Raw genomic sequence first — 16,878 nt, forward strand, 5'->3', positions numbered from 1 at the left:
ACGACAGCTTGTGCCGGCCGACATCTTTTGACCCCGCAGCGCTCGCACCAGTTCACTGATGCAATCAGGTCCAAGTCGGACCTCTGCATCTGTTATTCCTGACGTGAGACATGCCAGTGCCGTGGATCTCGGCCGAGTCAAGTGCACCAATGTCAGAAGATAGACGGAGGATTCGTCAAGTGCGCACTGCTTGTCACTATGTACATGTCACAGAAACTTGTAGCCTCTTCTCTCAACGGGTCCATTCGTTCGCCCGGAAGCGGTGCGATGAAGGGGCACAAAGCTGGTAACTAGCAGGAACAAGCAGTGCCTGAGTACAGATTAGACTTGCAAAGTGGCGTGGCGGTTTCTGCATTTACAACTGTGACTCGGTACCGCGTTGTTCGGATTGCATATTGGACTTTGATGCAAGTATGGGGACAGCGTACAACGCCTGGGACAACATGAAGGAACGACATGCTCATCAACAGGGACCAAGTTTGTATTCTAGAATAGGACCAAGTGGAGTCCATCTTGAATACCATAAAGATCGCTCATAGCTTGGACATGCTCATCCTAATGTTCATTCCTGGCTGTATCTGACTGCAGCCGAGTCTCAGCACTGCCATCCAAGCGAGCACTGTAGTTACATAGGGCGACCTAAGACGCTCTCGCTCCCACATCTATCAAGAACGGCCAAACGCACGCCGCTGACGTCCTTCTAAGCTAAACAGTAACATGATCCTTGCGAATTCGTAACATCTATATAAGACGCACTCTGTATATCCCCGGCCGTTTCGTCCACACTTGCGGGTCACTGAACGTTAAGCTCCAGGCTTGCGCTAGTATGCCGCCACTAGAACCTGACCCCTGAGCGGTAGTTGCATGCCTGGAGCGGAGAGGTTGGGGTGTGTAATGCTGAGCAATGGCGCCAGGAAACCTTAAAACTCCAGTGCTCCACCAGTGCGCGTCCAACGGTTGATGCAGCCTCATGCGGCTTCCGAAAGCTGGGTGTCAAGCTCGCCGGCGCCAACTGGTCGGGAGCATCATGGTATAAAAGGCTGGCGGCAGGTGTCGCGGGGCAGATGATGCGTCTTGCAATCTTAAAAGCCTCTCGAACCCAAGGTTTACTGTTGACATAGGTCTCGCGCGCCCGCCATCCTCAACGAACCGCAACCATGTCTAAACGAGTTCTCGTGATTCTCACCAGTGCCGATCGGTATTATAAGCCGAGAATCAAGAGGGAGACAGGATGGTACTCGGTACGTGACGAGTGATGTTTGCGTCTGACCTGGCTCAAACCGAGCTGGCAGCGCAATAAAGGCGGATGGAGCTGAGCTGAACCTGCAAGATTGTACGCGATAGAGCTGACATTTCACTCCACAGGTCGAGCTCAGCCATCCGTGGAACAAGATGGAGGGGCGAGTTGAGCTGGAGGTCGCATCGCCAAAGGGCGGCGTCGCCCCGCTAGACCCCTACTCCCTGGGCAGCGCCTACGACGCCGAGTCCCAGCACTTCCTCAAGAACAAGCGGTCGATCTGGGAGAACACGCAGCCGATCCGAAACTACCTCGGCCGCGCCAAGGAGTTCGCCGCCGTCTTCTACGCCGGCGGGCAGGGCCCCATGATGGACCTGGTTGGCGACGGCGACTCGATCAAGCTCATCAACGAGTTTTACGCGGCGGGCAATATCGTCGCCGCCGTCTGCCACGGGCCCATCGCGTTTGTGCACGCAGAGACCCCCGAGGGCCGCCCGCTGGTCGAGGGTCGTCGCGTCACCGGCTACACGAACGCGGAGGAGACCCGAGACGCGACAGACAAGTACCTGTCGTTCCTGCTCGAGACGGAGTTCGTCGCTCTGGGCGCCAAGTTCATTGCTGCCCGGCCGTCATCCACCAACGTCGTGGTTGACGGGCAGCTGATTACGGGTCAGAACCCCGAGTCGGCTGGGGCTGTCGGCGAGGCCATCTGCGAGGCCCTCGGCGTATAAGTGCGGCGCGTGTAAAGACAGCTCAATTAAACCCATGCCATAAAATGCAGAACCCAATCCCTCTAGCTATTTATATCGCATGGTATTGTACACGGCTACTTCTTTCGTTCCGTGAACACCTTCATGTAATGCGCCGGCTCCGAGCCACCGTCGTTGAACATGCAGGCGTAGGAGTCAACCCCAGCCTCGATTCCGGTAACTAGGTCACTCTCCTCCCAAATCCTCACCAGGCGCTTCTGCTCTCTCATGGCCTGGCGCCCAAACGACGAAATCGTGGTGACTGCATCCATGACGACCTCGTCGAGCTTCTCGGCCGACTCGCAGCTCTGGTCGACGAGCCACCATCTCTCCATCTCGACCGCGTCGTACGACTTGGCAAAGTACACCATCTCCTTGGTCCGCTGCCAGCCAATAATGTTGGCGAGCAGCCTGGCCTCGACGACCGACGGGATGCCAAACTTGGTCTCGGGCATGCCAAACGTCGACCTGCTCGTCGCGTACCGGAAGTCACAGCAGGCAGCAAGCTCCAGCCCCCCGCCGAGGCAGAGGCCGTCGATGCGCGCTATGGCCGGCACTGGCACGTTGCGCATTGCCTGACACGCGTGATGCAGTTCGGTGATGAACTTTTTCGCGTCGTCGTAGGACTTGAGATGGGTCATCTCGAAGATGTTTGCACCTGTGGTAAAAGATGGGCTCTTGCCGGTTGCTGGTGCAGCTCCCTGGATCACGACGCAGCGAACATCAGGCTCGGAGGCCAGGGATCGCAGTGTCGAGGTGAGCTTGGCGATAAGCTCGCGGCTCAGGCTGTTGAGCCGACGTGGGTTCGAGAGCGTGACGGTTGCGACAGTGCCTTGCCCGCCCGGCGGAGCGGCGTCGACGGAGCAGAGGACGTCACCGTCTCCGCCGGCGGGTGGTTTAGTGGAAGCCGTCGCCGCGAGTGTCTGAGTTGATAAGCATCGCCAGGCCTGCGCGGCTGCTTGGCGCGGTCGGACAAGCTGGACAGATCCCCCGCGGCGAGTCGTCAATGCTCGTTGAACGGGCCCCAGGAGTTTTCGGCCCATGATTGCGCGAACGTCATCAATGCCCTGGAACTTTGATTGATGCGACGGATTTGGTCGAGATGCGCCCGGGACGTTCACGACCCCGCATGTCCTTGGACCGAGGAAGTTGGTGGCGGGTGTGCTGTTATACGCTGGCGGTTGGACCGACCCATGCAACAAGACCAGGAGATGCGATGTGCCCTTGTCAAGAGCGGCTTACCTATAAAGGAATACATGGATGTTCATTTGGATCGCATGCTCTCGGCGATTGCCGTTTGTTGGCGCTCAGGGAACAGCACAAGCTTGGCTGTTAAGCCTGGTTGTGGCATCGCCGTCTATGCCGGCACCCCACCGGAGCTCCTGCGAAGGCGGTCCCTCAGCGGAACAACACCAGTTATGCGTCAGAATGGGCGCGATGAGAAATTAATCTCACGAGGATGCTTGAACGCAACGACTCATGACGGCCAGGAGACGGTTTCAGAGCGCATCTACTCCTCGCTTGTCCAGATCTTGAGCCAGGCGACACCACTAGTCACCGCCCCCCATGCCAACGCCAGGTTGCTCGCGACTTCACACATCTCATGATTTTGTCAGCCATCTGGCTCAACGACCTTGTTCAACTACGCGTTATTGATTCGTACGTTGAGGGCTGCAGTGCATGCCGCCACTAAAGTCGCAACTCAAGGATGCAAACCCCCATGCCATCACGACAAAGACGGCAGAACTATACAATCAACATACTGTCCCCAAACATGTCAAACTCGTAGCCGCCCATCTTGCCAATCTCGTCGTAGCTCTTCATGGTGAGCTCCGTGCCGGCAAACGACGCCGTCAGCACAATATGGCTCGAGCGCGGGCGATGCAGATTCGTCAGGAGCACATCTACCGCCTTGAACTGGAAGCCCGGGTAGATGTACAGGTCCGTCCACCCGGAGCGCGCCTCAATAGGAGTCCCCGGTGCCTTGTTGAGCGTGAGCGTCTCGAGCGTGCGCATCACCGTCGTCCCCACGGCGACGACGCGGCGGCCCTCAGCCCGCGCCTTGTTGATCTGCGCGGCCGCCTGCCCGCCCACCTCGTAGTACTCGGACCGCACCTTGTGGTTCTCAATATCCTCCGTGGTTATGTGTCGCACCATGAACGTCTCGCTCACGCCGACGTGCAGCGTGATAAAGGCCAGCTCGACGCCCTTGGCGACCGCCTCGGCGAGAAGCCCGTTAGAGAAGTGGAGGCCGGCGGATGGGATCTGCAGCGAGCCCGGCACCTTGGCGTAGACGGAGCGGTAGGCGTCTCTTTTGGTGGTCCAAAACTCCGGGTTGAAGTGGACGACTTCGTTGAGGCGCCGCCCATACTTCTCGAGTGTCGCCATCTGGAGCTCAAAGGGTTCGAATCTGACACTCCAGAGCGCGTCCTCATTCTGATGCACCAGCGTGCATGTCAGGGACTCTTCGTCCTTGGATTGCAACACGAGCCCCGGTTCGATGACGACGCCATGGCCGTCAACGGCCCTGACGCTGACAAGGGCCATGCTGTCGGGCTCGTGCCCATGCAGCGTTATCTGCACGGCGTTGTCGCCCTTTGTAAAATCCAACGTGTTGGACAGCATATAGCTGTCGTTCGCGACGAGGAGGTCCCCCGGGCGGAGGTAGTCGCAGATAGTGGAGAAGACTCTGTGCTCGATTGTCTTGGCGGTTCGGTCCAGGACAATCATCTTGCCGCTTTCACGCGTCTTTCCTCGCAACTCGATGGGGTCGTGAGGCATCACGCGCGACTTGATGTCGAAGTCAAAGTCGGTGGTCTTCATGGTGGAAAGGGGTTGGGAGTCTTGACTGCGTAGGAGGACTTGAATATGGTTATCGAGATGTAGGCTGTGGCGAAGGTGTGAAGAGGGTTGCCAGCAAGTAGACAGCGCGGCTGGAATAGCTTTATATATTCCTGCCCGCCATGCAATAAGCCAAGGAGAACAGATGTACTCCTTGGACTTGGCTCGCATAGGTGTTGGGGCAGTGTTTCACCGTCCTTAGCTGAAGCCATTGCCTTCAGGTCCAGTCCACTAACATTTACCAGTCAAGATGCTATTTCAGCCACAGAGCTCGGTTCCTTCATCGTACGGGGTCCTTGCCTCTGCCTTGCATGGTCTTCCCACTCCCCAACTGCCCCACGAGCTGTGAATTTCTTTCAGCTCTTGAACGGTGCATTATCAACAGAATTGCCACAGGATCTGCTTACCCACATGCGTTGGTTGGATGACCTTGACTGAACACTACAGCACGACGGATCTGTTTCCTCGTTGATCCATGTCATCGTGGCTCGCCAGCATATGCTCAGGGTATTACAGTTCGCCGACGGTCCCATTCACTTACGTCACATTATCTGTTCAGTGCTCCATCAGCTGTCGAGTCCACGTTGGGATTTCCAGTTTCGGCCACCTATCGTCACACTCATCAACACCACTAGTGCTTGCGAGGGACAACTTTGTTGCCGCTGCCCTCTATTAGCCTGTTGTCTCAGCCCTGAGCCTGTTACCGGACATTCCCGGCATCGCGTGATCCAGTACTATCGTGAGAACCGTGTCATCTGTCCTGACGGTGACTTCAATCCCGGGCTAGCTAAGCCCGGCACAGCTGGCAGCTCACGTAGCATCTGGTATGGAGTTTTTCTTCGCCACATAATCGCAGTTGCAAAGAAGCCCTATCTGCCAAGAAACTTCGCCGAGGGACCGGAGGTCCCGTCGTCTCGATCCCCGCCGCGCTGCGACGCTGCGGTTTTCAGTCTTCGGCGGGGCATAATTCGGGAGTGAACATCCATGGACGGCCAAGTATTCCGTTTTCATCCTTTCGCCGACGCCAGTGTGACCCTGCCGGAGCAGCTTGCGTGGAATGACTCGATCGAGACCCGTGTTGGGTATCACATGCAATTGCAACTCGGGTGTGAGGATCCTGGACCAAAGTTTTTCCTGTTGACAGATGCACAAGAACAAGCTAGCTTTGTAACAGCTTCGAGACCACCCGAGTCAGTCTAAAGTTGGAGCTTCATGATTTATACCTTCTATATCTAAATGCAAAGCGCAGTAGTCAATCTTGAAAACAAGATGTAGACCTTTGGTCGTAGGGTAGGTCAGTGGCTTACCTAATATTTTCGTCGGCGAGGCCAAACTCAAGCATCCACTAATAACCTACCACCACTCTCACTCTCACTCACTCTTACACGCACAGCCGCGTCTCACCAAAGCCCTCACTCACCACAATCCTTGTAGACTCGGCCGGCACGCCATCCCCGTCCACTCATTGGCGTCGGTTCTCCCCTTGCATACCCTTGCATACATCCGAGCATCCGCGAGCGGCATCACCCGACGGCCCGAGTCGTACTCATCAGCTCATCGAACCCCTCAATTCACCTTCGCCAATCGGGCATCCCTCGTCCGTCGTCGGTTCTCTGCCTGCCGGCACAGCTGGTCTAGACGACCCCCCCCCGGGCTCCTTGGCGCCGACAGCCCGGCATGGCCTCGATAAACGACCTCGCGACCGCGGCCATCGCGAGCTCCTCTGGGCCCCCGCCTCTGAGCCAGGCCCAGACGCAGACGCCGGCAAAGGCGCAGTCCGCGGCCGGCCCGTCGCGCGGCGCCTTTGTCGTCCTCGAGGGCCTCGACCGCAGCGGCAAGACCACGCAGGTCAAACTCCTGGAGCAGCGCTTTGTTGAGGCGGGGCGGCCGGTCAAGGTGATGCGGTTTCCGGGTACGTTGCGTTCCCCTCCCTGCCCTCTCCCACAAGTTGATGAGTTCCTCGCAACTCCTTTCTCTCTTCCTGTACCTGTCAAAGGGGGCCGCATGGAGTGTAGCGAAGCCAATGGCTTTACGGTCACCCTACCACGGGAGCGCCGAAGAGTGCGAGCCGACTTAGGTTTGTGCTTGATGATGTGAAGACTGACCTGATGTGTCGTCTGCAGACCGGTCGACGCCCATCGGGCAAATGATAGACGCGTACCTCAAGAGCGACGTCGCCATGGAGGACCACGTCATCCACCTGCTATTCAGCGCGAACCGGTGGGAAGCCGCGTAAGTTGCCGTTGTTCTGCGCCGTTACTTTCACTCACTCATGTTCCATCACCACCATCATGTCTTCCACCTCTGGTCTCCTATCTCACGCCCCTTCCCCTTTTCTCCCACCCCAAGGCTCCGACCCCCAAGCCCTCATCGTAGAATCACAACAGCTAACAGACCACGTTCGTGCTCAACGCCCCAGCGCCCAGATATCCTCCCTCCTCGCCTCCGGCACCACCATCCTCTGCGACCGCTTCCACCTCTCGGGCATCGCCTACTCGGCCGCCAAGGCCAACCCCTCCCTGCCGCTCTCCTGGGCCGCCGCCCCCGAGAAGGGCCTCCCGCGGCCGGACCTCGTCCTCTTCCTCGACCTCGACGAGCGCGCGGCCCGCGCCCGCGGCGGCTTCGGCGACGAGCGCTACGAGCGCGAGGCCATGCAGGCGCGCGTGCGCGACATTTTCCGGGGCATGGCCGCCGACGCCGACGCCGGATCCTCATCCTCATCCTTAGCCGCCCCTGAGCCCGCTGAGCCGACGCCGCGCGGCCGCGGGGAGAACATCGTCGTGGTGGACGCGGGTGGCAGCGTTGAGGACGTGGCCGATGAGATTTGGCGGCGGGTTGAGGCGCGGGTGCGGCAGGTGGACGGGGGCGAGCTGGGCGCCTCGGTCGGCGTCGTGGAGTGAGTGAGTGTGAGCGGGAGTGAGTGACGGGAACAATGAGACAGATATGAGGCTGGTGGCCACGGCGAGAGAGGCAAGACTCACGGATTTATAGACGGATAGACCATTGAGCGAGCACATTGTATTACACACGATTACACCGACGGGACATGAGGTCGAGCACAGAAGAGGCAAGCACGTAACAGTTGAGCTTCAACAGAGTCAATTAACATAGTCAATCAACTACCCGTACCCGGCAAGCGCGCACGCACACACAACCAGCCATCCATCCATTCAAGCGACCCATGCATGCGTACATGCGTCAACGACGCGCAAAGCCAAGCAACGACGCGTTTCCCCACGCCTATAACGCCAAATCCGCCGTGTTCCAAGAAAAGAACCGGCCAAGATCATCCAAGACTCAAAGCATTGAAAAGCAAACGCCGTTCCGTGGTCCCTCACCAGTAGTAGTCCCCCAGTCGTACACATAATCACTTATACTTTGCATCGTGCCGCCCATAACTTCATAACGATATATAGCCCACTCAGTCACTCGTCCAATCGCTCACTCAGTCGCTTCGCAGCAACCAAGGTCCAGCGACAGGCATGAGCGTCATGACGCAGCAATGGCGGTGGCCTCACCCTCGCCGTCGTCTTTGGCGCTGCCGCTCTCCCACAGCTCAAAGCTTTCGCCGGTGCCGTCCATGGGCTGCAGGACGGCCGCCTTGGAAGACCCCTTGGTTGTCGCGCCCATGAGCGCGGCGACCTCGGTAACGGCGTCGCCCTCGACGAACTCGCTCTCGGGCTCCGTCTCGTCGGCGGCGGCATCCGCGTCGGCGCCCAGGGCCTTGAGATCGGGCGCAAACGCAAAGTTCTGCGAGGGCGGCTCCTGCTCGTCGTCCTCGTGCACCAACACCACCGAGGACTCGTCGCAGCCATCGGCGTAAAAGTCGACGGCGTTCATCTCGCCCAGTGCGACCCTCTCCTTCTCGACCACCATGTCGTCGGCGCAGAGGGTCCGCGTCGCTTGGCGCGTGCCGGCGCCGGCGCTCCTCGTCTGGGAGACGTCATCCGGGGGCGGCACGTTCTCCTTGTCGCGGCCCTCGTCGCGCTCGCGGCTGGCCTTGCGCTCGCTCTCCTCGTCCGACGAGATGTCGAGGACGCAGGTGCTGTGCTGCAGCAGGTTGGTCATCTCCTGCTCGGGGGTGTCCTCGTGGATGTCAAAGAACCAGCTGGCCTTGGCCTCGGGCTCGTCGAGCAGGCTGCTGCTGGGGCGGGCCGCGGGCTTGGCCACGCGGGCGGAGGAGGCTGACGCCGCAGGCGGGACATAGCTGGAGAGGGTGCCTTTGAGGGCGGCGTCGAGGGAGAAGGGAGCGGCGGAGGAGGGATTGCCGAGGCTAAAGGACGGCGGGTCGACGCGGGCGTAGGGGCCGGAGCGTCGGCGGCTGGAGAGGATGCCGGAGCGCTTGCCGCGGGTGGGCGAGCGGCCGGCGGGCGCGGAGACGGGCGACGACTTGGCGATGGCGGTGTTGAGGCGGGCGGCGGGCGACTTGGGCTGGAGGGTGCGCCTGGGCGTGGAGCTGTGCTTGAGCGGTAGCCTGGCGGAGGTAGATGCCGACGCCGCGGGCGTGGAGGGAGCGGCGGCTCTGGTGAGGACAAAGGAGGAGGCGGGCTTGAGCAGGGCGTCCTTGAGAGGCGAGGCGGTGGTGGTGCCCTTGGAGCGCTTGGCGAAGAGGACGGGGTCGACGTTTTCCGAGTCGTCGTCGACGTCGAGGAGCTCGGCCTTGCGCTTGCCGCTGCTTGGGGGAGCGACAGCTGGAGAGGGCGCGTCAGCGATGTGGCAATTGCAGCGGACGAGAGAGATGTCATTTCATGTCATTTCATTTGGAGATCCATCTCGCGTTGGCTCATCCTCAACGGCGCAACGGCGACGCACCAACGGGCCGCCAGTGCTCAACAGCTATCGAGCGAGTGGATGACGCGCCGGAGGCCGGTTCCTCTCATTTCACTTTCAGGCAAAAGATTCATGCACGGTCAAACCGTACGTACCGTTCTGCCTGTTCTTGAGGCTCGTCAGGCTCTGCAGACGCGCCCCGTCGAGGGGGGCAAACGGCTGGCGGGTGACGGCAGCCATTGCGGCGGGCGGCAACCTAATGAGGGTTTCCGTCGGGGCGGAGGGGGGAAGTGTTGATGTGAGGGGCGAGAGTTTTCCGCTGCGACGCGGGTCGACGGGCGGAGGTGGATGGTGGATATGGGTAAAGAAAACCCCCCGGGCGCGCAGGAGGGCAAGGGTTGATTGCGAGAGTGAGCGCGTCTGAATGGTGTTGTTCGTCGACGGGCTGCTGCTGCGCGGGGCACTGCCGGGTGCGCGTGCGCGTGTGTGCCTCAGGCCTTGGAACTGTCCGGGGTGGTGGAGGTGGATGTTGTTGATGGAGCGAGCTGCAGCTTACTGCAGTGGATATGTTGTTGCTGCGTGTTTGGACCCCCGGTTGTTTACTGCTCGGCAGACAAGGGTCTCCGAAAGCGAGGAGGAGAGAGAGCGAATGTGATGAATTGGAAAAAAATAGGAATATGTAGGAGCAGCAACAACAACAACAAGCAGCAGCCGGTAGGGAGGGGGAGGAGGAAGAGGGAAGAAAAGAGGGCGGCGGACAGGGCGGATGCGGCGCGGGCCGGGGGGTATATGAGAGCAGGAGGAGGAGGGAGAGGGAGACGGATGGTGAGCTGCCCGTGTGTGAGCTTTGCTGGAACTGGCGGCGAGACAGAGAATAGGTGGTAGGTGGCAGAGACGGAGAGACGGCGAGACAGACGCGGGCGCCAAATGCTGCAACAACCTGGCGTGGCCGCCGTTTCTGCAGCCAGCGCGCGAATCGCTTGATTCACCAGCGGCAGCCTACGAAGTAGCCCAGCGTCAGAAACCGCCACTAGGCCGGGGCCAGCTGGGAGCTGGAGCTCCACTGGGAGCTGGCAGCTGATGGATGGGCGGCCAGCAGGGCTCAGCACACCACTACAGCAGGCCAGCAGCAGGGCCTGTGGCCACTGGACTGGCACACCAGACTGCCCTGCTGCACGACGCGTCTCCAGCGCGCACCTGGAGCGGGCCCAGCGCCAGCCAGCGTGTCAGTGGGGCCAACCCGCCGCGGAACCCCCCCTGCCAGTGGGCGTCAGTGGCCCTACAAGGTCCCGGTGGGCCCCCCAGCGGGCTGCATCTGCCCCGCCCAGATCTGACCTGCCCTTGCGCACCGCATCCCGCGTCGGCCCAATGAGGAGCGCGCGCGGCGCGGCGACGGCAGCCAATGGACGCGTCGCGATGCACCACAGCACGCTGATGACGCCAAAAACGAGATGCACCATCCCATGCATCTTTTCCCTCTCGCTCCCTATCGCTCGCTTTCTCTTCGCTCGCTCGCTTGCTCGCTCGTCACATCCCACTCTCGCCCCATCTGTTGCAAGGGAGGGAAGGCAGGGTGGCATGGATGAATGGATGGGTGGGTGGAGGATGGATGGATGGACGGAGCTGCGGCTGCTGCTCCAACACATCCGTCATCGCGTATCAATTGCTTGAGCAAGCACACGCATATTAAGATAAAGACCACCCCGCGCCGCTCGCTGCTAGGTGTTCATAAAACGACACTGGCGCTTGCATGCAGGGGCAGAGGCGCGCAGAAAACTGACTGAACTGGTGAGCAGGACAGACACGATTGCATGTGCGCGCACGTACAGGCGCCGCGACTCTGGCGCGACATCTGGCGGCGGCGATCTATTACACTTTCACCTTTTCATCGTTGGGCAGACGGACAATTGCGATTCTGCACCGTCCGTCCCCCTCCCCTCAACTGCCGCGCCCGTACAACGCATAACGTACGTACCTACAGCCCCGCATTCGCCCGCCCGCCGGTCCGTCATTGTTCATCGTCATCAACGGGGTACACGGGTATCCATCGCCCATCTCGCATCCGTTCATCGCAGAAAAGCAAAAAGCAAACGAACAAACGAGCTTCTACATCGTCCCCCCGCACGCAAATGTCTCACGTCCCACCCCCTCCCAAAATCTGCGTCAACCCGAGGGGCATCCCTGGATTGACAAACGGGAGTGAGTAGCAAGCACAGCACAGCCACGGCGACGAATGCACGGCCCGCCGTCGTCTGCTGCCCTGCTGGTCTGTCCACCTGCTCAGCCCACACGTCATTGCTTCAAGGTGACAACACGACGCTGCTTGAACCAACTTACAGTGTTGGTGTTCATCCACGCCAATTGTCGTATCCTGCCCTCATGCCATAGTTCCAGCGTCTCGCGCTGTCTGTCTGTCTGTCATCCATCTCGCTTCCTCCCGGCGGGCCTGTAATCAACGCGAGACTTCTGCTCCGCAGCTCGTCTCACACAAGTTAAATGGCCCTCTTTTCGCTGAAGCCCGTCTTCAATAAACCACGCCGCACTTCTCTCGTCCTCCTGTTTCACCACACACCTTTCTGCAAGGTACCGAGCGGACCGCGCGCAGGACCGCCGCTCCCCCCCCCTTCGTCTCGTCTCACACACGCGCACTGCGGGCGGCGGCAAAGCAGCGCAGCCCGTCCAAGACCAGTCAGCTTGTCGGCCATGGCTCGTGGTCCGTCTTGTGGGCGTCCATCCATCGACCGTGACCATCCATCCATCATCCATTCATCTATCCAATCGATACAGACACACTTGCATGCAATCAATGGCCCCAAGCCGCCCTCCTCCATCAAATCTCCCTCCCTGCATCCGCCGCACCCCTCCACCCTCCGCCTCCGCCGCCGCCTCTGCCGCCTCTGTCTGTCAGGCACAGCCCATCCACCCACCACCTTGCCGCCATCCCATCTCACCCCCATCTCAACCCACCATCGCCTCACCTCATCTCACCTCAACCTCGCAAAGAAAGCACACATGGCCAGAAGACTCATGAACGCACCCACTCTATCAAATGCCATCCACCCCCACCCGGCCTGGCTCTCCCCCAACCCACACAAACCTCCCTTGCGTCGTGCCTGCTGCCCCCCCCCCCCCCCCCCCCCCCCCCTCCAGCATCACCCGTCCACTATGCCCGTGCCCACCGTCCCCCAGTCCCGAACCACGCCACACCCGCCATGTCGCGTTCCCGGCCGGCCACAGCCAGCCGGCCATGCGCGTCGCGGCCGCGGCGGCGCTCGTGTCTCCTGCGACCTTGCAGGTTGGCTTGCTTGCTTGCTTAGCTTGCCTTTGCACCTACATTACCCACGGCGGCGCCACCCCATCTCGCCCTCTCGGCGCCTCCGTGCTGTGCTCCGAGCGCCGCACAGCACCTCCGCCTTCACCGTACCTCGCGGATTTGCTCTAGCTCTGCTCCGGCTCTGGCCCTGCTCTGGCCCTGCTCTGGCTCTGCTCTCTGCCCGGTCTGCCCTGCCTCCGTCGACGTCAATTAGCTCCAAAAAAGACAATGCCTCGCAAGTTCGCTCAGATGTCCCCAACGACCTCGTAGCTACGCGGCAGCGTCTCCGTTCCTCGGCCACGCACCTTGTCGTGGGACAGGTCATCCATCCAGTTCCATCTAGCCCCATCCCACCGCAGGCCAAGGAGCCAAGGAGCATGCCTTGCAGCTTTATGTAACTTGGTTTTGACGGACAGACTGTGACAGCTGGCGATGCGCGCCAACGCCGCCACTCCTGCGACCACCCGCGTTCCTGCTCACCTGCTTCACCCTGTTGCCTCAGCCCATGCCATTCTCCTGGCCGCTTCGCCACCCACCGTACTACACGGCCATGACGGCCTCGGGCTACAGCCTGCACAATGTAGATCCAATATCTGGCGAAGCTCCTGCATCCTCGTCTTCCTACCGCTCCGCCATCTCTTGCTCGCACTCGTGCCGTCCTGTCCAGTCGATGGCCCGGCTCCCCTTCCACCTCCAACGCAGTAGCAACAGCCCACATGCCTTCTCACACATCTCCTTCTCCGCCATTGAGCCTCCTTCGCCGCGTCCCTCCACACATGGCCGCCGGTTTCCCGTCCCATCGCCGGCCGAGGTCAAGACTCCCCCTCTGGCCGTCGCTGGCCGTCTTTCCCCATCCCATATGCCCAAGCACTCCCCTCCCAACTGCCAGCCGTCACTGACGCCGACCAATGCAGCACGCCATGCCACTGAAACCCGTCTCAAATTACCATCTGAACTTGGTGGTAGAGATAGATAGCTCTCCCACCATAAGCGTAGCCGCCGCTGCAGCAACACGACCTCGCACGCAGCCCATCCTGCAGCAACCACATCCCAATCACCCACCAATCGACCTCATCACCATGGACGTCACCTCCGTCACTCAGTGCATTACCGCTCAGCCCGTCTCACGTCCGTCCAACCGCTGTGCGAGACCGCCCATCAATCCCACCCCAGGGCCAGGTTGACAGGTCGTTGGATGTGACGCACCAGTCAGGAAGGCGCATTCTCCCCAAGACATCACCAACTCACACACCCATCCTGCCATCCATCTCCAGACCACGCCGTAAAACCCTTTCAAATCCACTTACACCACCCAAACGTCAGAGCTTCTTGACTTCTGCTGCCTTCGCTGCGCCATCCCTCACACGGTTTTAAACCGACCCCGAGCTCCGATGATATCATTGCCCGCCCTTCCCTGCCTTTCCTGCCTTGTCCAGCCTTCGACTTGACCCCGCGTTGAAACTCCGCCCCGTGGCCCTCACGGCTGCATTCCATCCCAGCCCGTCGTGTCTCATCCGGCCCGTCACGGGGCCCGCTCCCAAACCCGGCCGGCCTCCTCCGGCCGCCGCGGACGTCGTCGCCGACCACCATGGAGAGCCAGATGCCAGCAAAGCCAACGCATCATCCACTGCCGGCGTCTGAGCTTTTGCCGCCCAGACCAGGGCGCGGCGCAAATCGCCCGCCCATTCGTTCATTGCGGCGGCTTTCAGGCCAATGCCCACGAGCCCCTGCTCAAGTAGGCAATGCGAGCAAATCGTCAGACGTTTCATGGCCGTTCAACATCTAATGCGCGAGTTGCCAACCCTTTTACTTACGGTCCCGTCAGTCAGCTACGTCCAGTCAGGCACATCACAGAGCCAGGTTCGAGACATGGACAGAGCCAGTGCATTAGAAAATACTTGCTATTGGAGTCACTCAGGGCCTTCTCGGGAATCGTCATATCCCACTCCTCCATCGTCGCTCGCCCTGTCCGTGGCGACCTTTAGTCACACGAAACAGCTCACTCAGTCGCCCAGCCGATGTGGCTTGCTGTGGTGTCTCGCGGGCACGGCCTTGTCTGCCTCAATGGGGTGCGCTGACGATTCCGACCCTTGGCTTACCCTCGCATCGTCCCCCAATCTGTGTGGCAGGACCAGGCTTCCGACCGAGACCTTGACGGCGTCGCGGTCCAAGGTATGGGGCGTCTCGTGACCCGGCGTCGTGACAGCCGGATCGGACTGGAGGATGTGCTTCGACCTTGGCGGCATGAGGACGAACGAGTCGTCGTCCTTGAGGGTATGAGGCCGGCTGCGAAGGCCAGTTTGGGCCACCTGGTCACGAGCCATGTCGTGACGTGACGAGCCCGGATCTTGCGTCGTCGTGGGGTCCTTGCCAATTGGATGCGAGGGCTCGGAACCTGGCGTGGCCGCAACCGGATCTCGCGCAAGCAGGTGCTCGATGAACTTGCCTGTTGGCTGCGTAGTCTTGTCCGCCTCCAGATCATGTTCGTCCGGCTCCCGGCCACGGGCGAGGAGCTGATCGTTTGTAATGTCGTGCTGGCCAACGATGGCGGCGACCATGGGCACAGGACACTCGGGGGTTGCCTCACTGATGTCGCCCAATGCTCCCTGGCAGGAGCTCTCCCCTTGCTGGCCAGTAGGAACCAAGTACTATTGCTTCTCCAGATAACGGACAAGGGGAAAGGCCGAGCCCCGTTCCTTCTTGACTGAGTCCGAAGCCTTGGTTGCGGGCCGCTTGTCGGGGGCCACGGGGGCTGCCTTGGGCGAGGCCGTGGCAGACTTCGAGGGCGTATAAGTCATGGGCATGTAGGATTGGTACTGGCTGGTGACGGAGCCGAGGGGTTCATGTCCGTCTCGGAGTCGTTTGTGGTGCTTTTCGCGAAGAAGAATCTCCTGCTCGTTCCTCATGAGGGTGCAGCAGGGGCAGCAGCAGCCATCGAGACAGTCGTGTGCATCGTCACCCTTGATGCCGTAAAAGGTACGGACCGTGGTTTGAAGGCGGGCAAAAAAACAGCCATAGACTGCGACAAGTCAGCTGGAGCGCTCTGCCAGACCACAACGGTACTCACATGGGCAGCACAAGATGCATGAGCTACAGTCAAAGGTGCAGCTCCTCTTCTTGTGCCTGACACTCTGGGCATCGTAGCCTCCCAGGGCAGCTCGCAGACGGGACCAAGTACGCGAGTAGACACCGCAAGGCATGCAAAAAGACTCGGCGAGCATTGGTGAAAAGCCATCACGGGCTCTATCAGAGCCTTGCCACTGCCACTGGCTGTGGCGTTCGCTTGCGGAGTGTTTGTCCATCCTTGCCGACGGGGCCTTCAAATAGAAGGTGGTCTGGCGGTGGTGCCAGGAAGGAGGGTTCCTCAGGTAGGAGAACCGGGGGTCCGCTGTCCAGTGAAGGGATTCCTGGCGAGCCATACTCGGAGGATGGCCCCGGAAAGGATGCCGTTTGCCGGGGCGGAGGGAGCAGAGTGTCGCCGAGGAAGGGTTTCTGTTTCCGCGGATGGCGGAGGCTCGTTGGGGCGATGTGGTCAAGCGTTCAAGGCTAGAGGGCAGACGCCTCGTGATGGAGCGAGTGTGGGTGGCCAGCCAGAGAGCCCTCGGAAGCGAAAGGATGCAGACGCAGAGATGTTGGGTCTAGAGATGCTGGAGAAGAGAAAGACGAGACGAGACGAAAGTAGAATGGGACAGCGGCGGAAGAGAGCAAAGACGGGGCAGAGACGATGTGTCTGCAGGACGCAGGCGGAGCCCAGGGCAGTTGGGAAGTTGGGAATTTGAGAAGTCGGGCAGTTGGGGGCGCGTTCGGCGGGCTGTGTGTTTAGACGAGGCAAGAGCGACTTGATGCCATCGTGACTTCCTCTGTGGGTGGTCCCGCCGTATAGGCAAGATGCTGCGGACGACTTCTTGCGACAATGTTGCCATGGGACCTGGTGCGAATCCATTCGAGGGCAAGAGGCAAGGAGCTCA

At 60.4% G+C, this 16,878-nt stretch overlaps 5 protein-coding genes across 5 annotated transcripts; 2 read left to right on the top strand and 3 right to left on the bottom strand.

Moving 5' to 3' along the window:
* Positions 1-1,157: 1,157 nt before the first annotated feature.
* Positions 1,158-1,968, top strand: PLICBS_008940 (uncharacterized protein; the record flags this gene model as incomplete). The annotated part of the gene is made up of 2 exons (XM_018327759.1): positions 1,158-1,241; positions 1,366-1,968. 2 exons carry the CDS (start codon positions 1,158-1,160, stop codon positions 1,966-1,968), a joined length of 687 nt encoding a protein of 228 aa, XP_018173700.1.
* A 95-nt stretch (positions 1,969-2,063) lies between these two features.
* On the bottom strand, positions 2,064-4,809 carry PLICBS_008941 (uncharacterized protein; the record flags this gene model as incomplete). Its single annotated transcript, XM_065601505.1, has 2 exons — positions 2,064-2,866; positions 3,750-4,809. The coding sequence occupies 2 exons, from the start codon at positions 4,807-4,809 to the stop codon at positions 2,064-2,066; spliced, it is 1,863 nt and encodes a 620-aa protein (XP_065457577.1).
* A 1,695-nt stretch (positions 4,810-6,504) lies between these two features.
* On the top strand, positions 6,505-7,727 carry PLICBS_008942 (thymidylate kinase; the record flags this gene model as incomplete). The annotated part of the gene is made up of 3 exons (XM_018327757.2): positions 6,505-6,739; positions 6,951-7,059; positions 7,247-7,727. The coding sequence occupies 3 exons, from the start codon at positions 6,505-6,507 to the stop codon at positions 7,725-7,727; spliced, it is 825 nt and encodes a 274-aa protein (XP_018173698.2).
* A 589-nt stretch (positions 7,728-8,316) lies between these two features.
* On the bottom strand, positions 8,317-9,837 carry PLICBS_008943 (uncharacterized protein; the record flags this gene model as incomplete). The annotated part of the gene is made up of 2 exons (XM_018327756.2): positions 8,317-9,518; positions 9,753-9,837. 2 exons carry the CDS (start codon positions 9,835-9,837, stop codon positions 8,317-8,319), a joined length of 1,287 nt encoding a protein of 428 aa, XP_018173697.2.
* Positions 9,838-14,913: 5,076 nt separating this feature from the next.
* Positions 14,914-15,816, bottom strand: PLICBS_008944 (uncharacterized protein; the record flags this gene model as incomplete). Its single annotated transcript, XM_018327753.2, has 2 exons — positions 14,914-15,496; positions 15,560-15,816. The coding sequence occupies 2 exons, from the start codon at positions 15,814-15,816 to the stop codon at positions 14,914-14,916; spliced, it is 840 nt and encodes a 279-aa protein (XP_018173694.2).
* Between the last annotated feature and the right edge of the window lie 1,062 nt (positions 15,817-16,878).

This window comes from Purpureocillium lilacinum, assembly GCF_023168085.1.
Source record: "Purpureocillium lilacinum CBS 284.36 DNA, scaffold_7, whole genome shotgun sequence".
NCBI lineage: Eukaryota > Fungi > Ascomycota > Sordariomycetes > Hypocreales > Ophiocordycipitaceae > Purpureocillium > Purpureocillium lilacinum.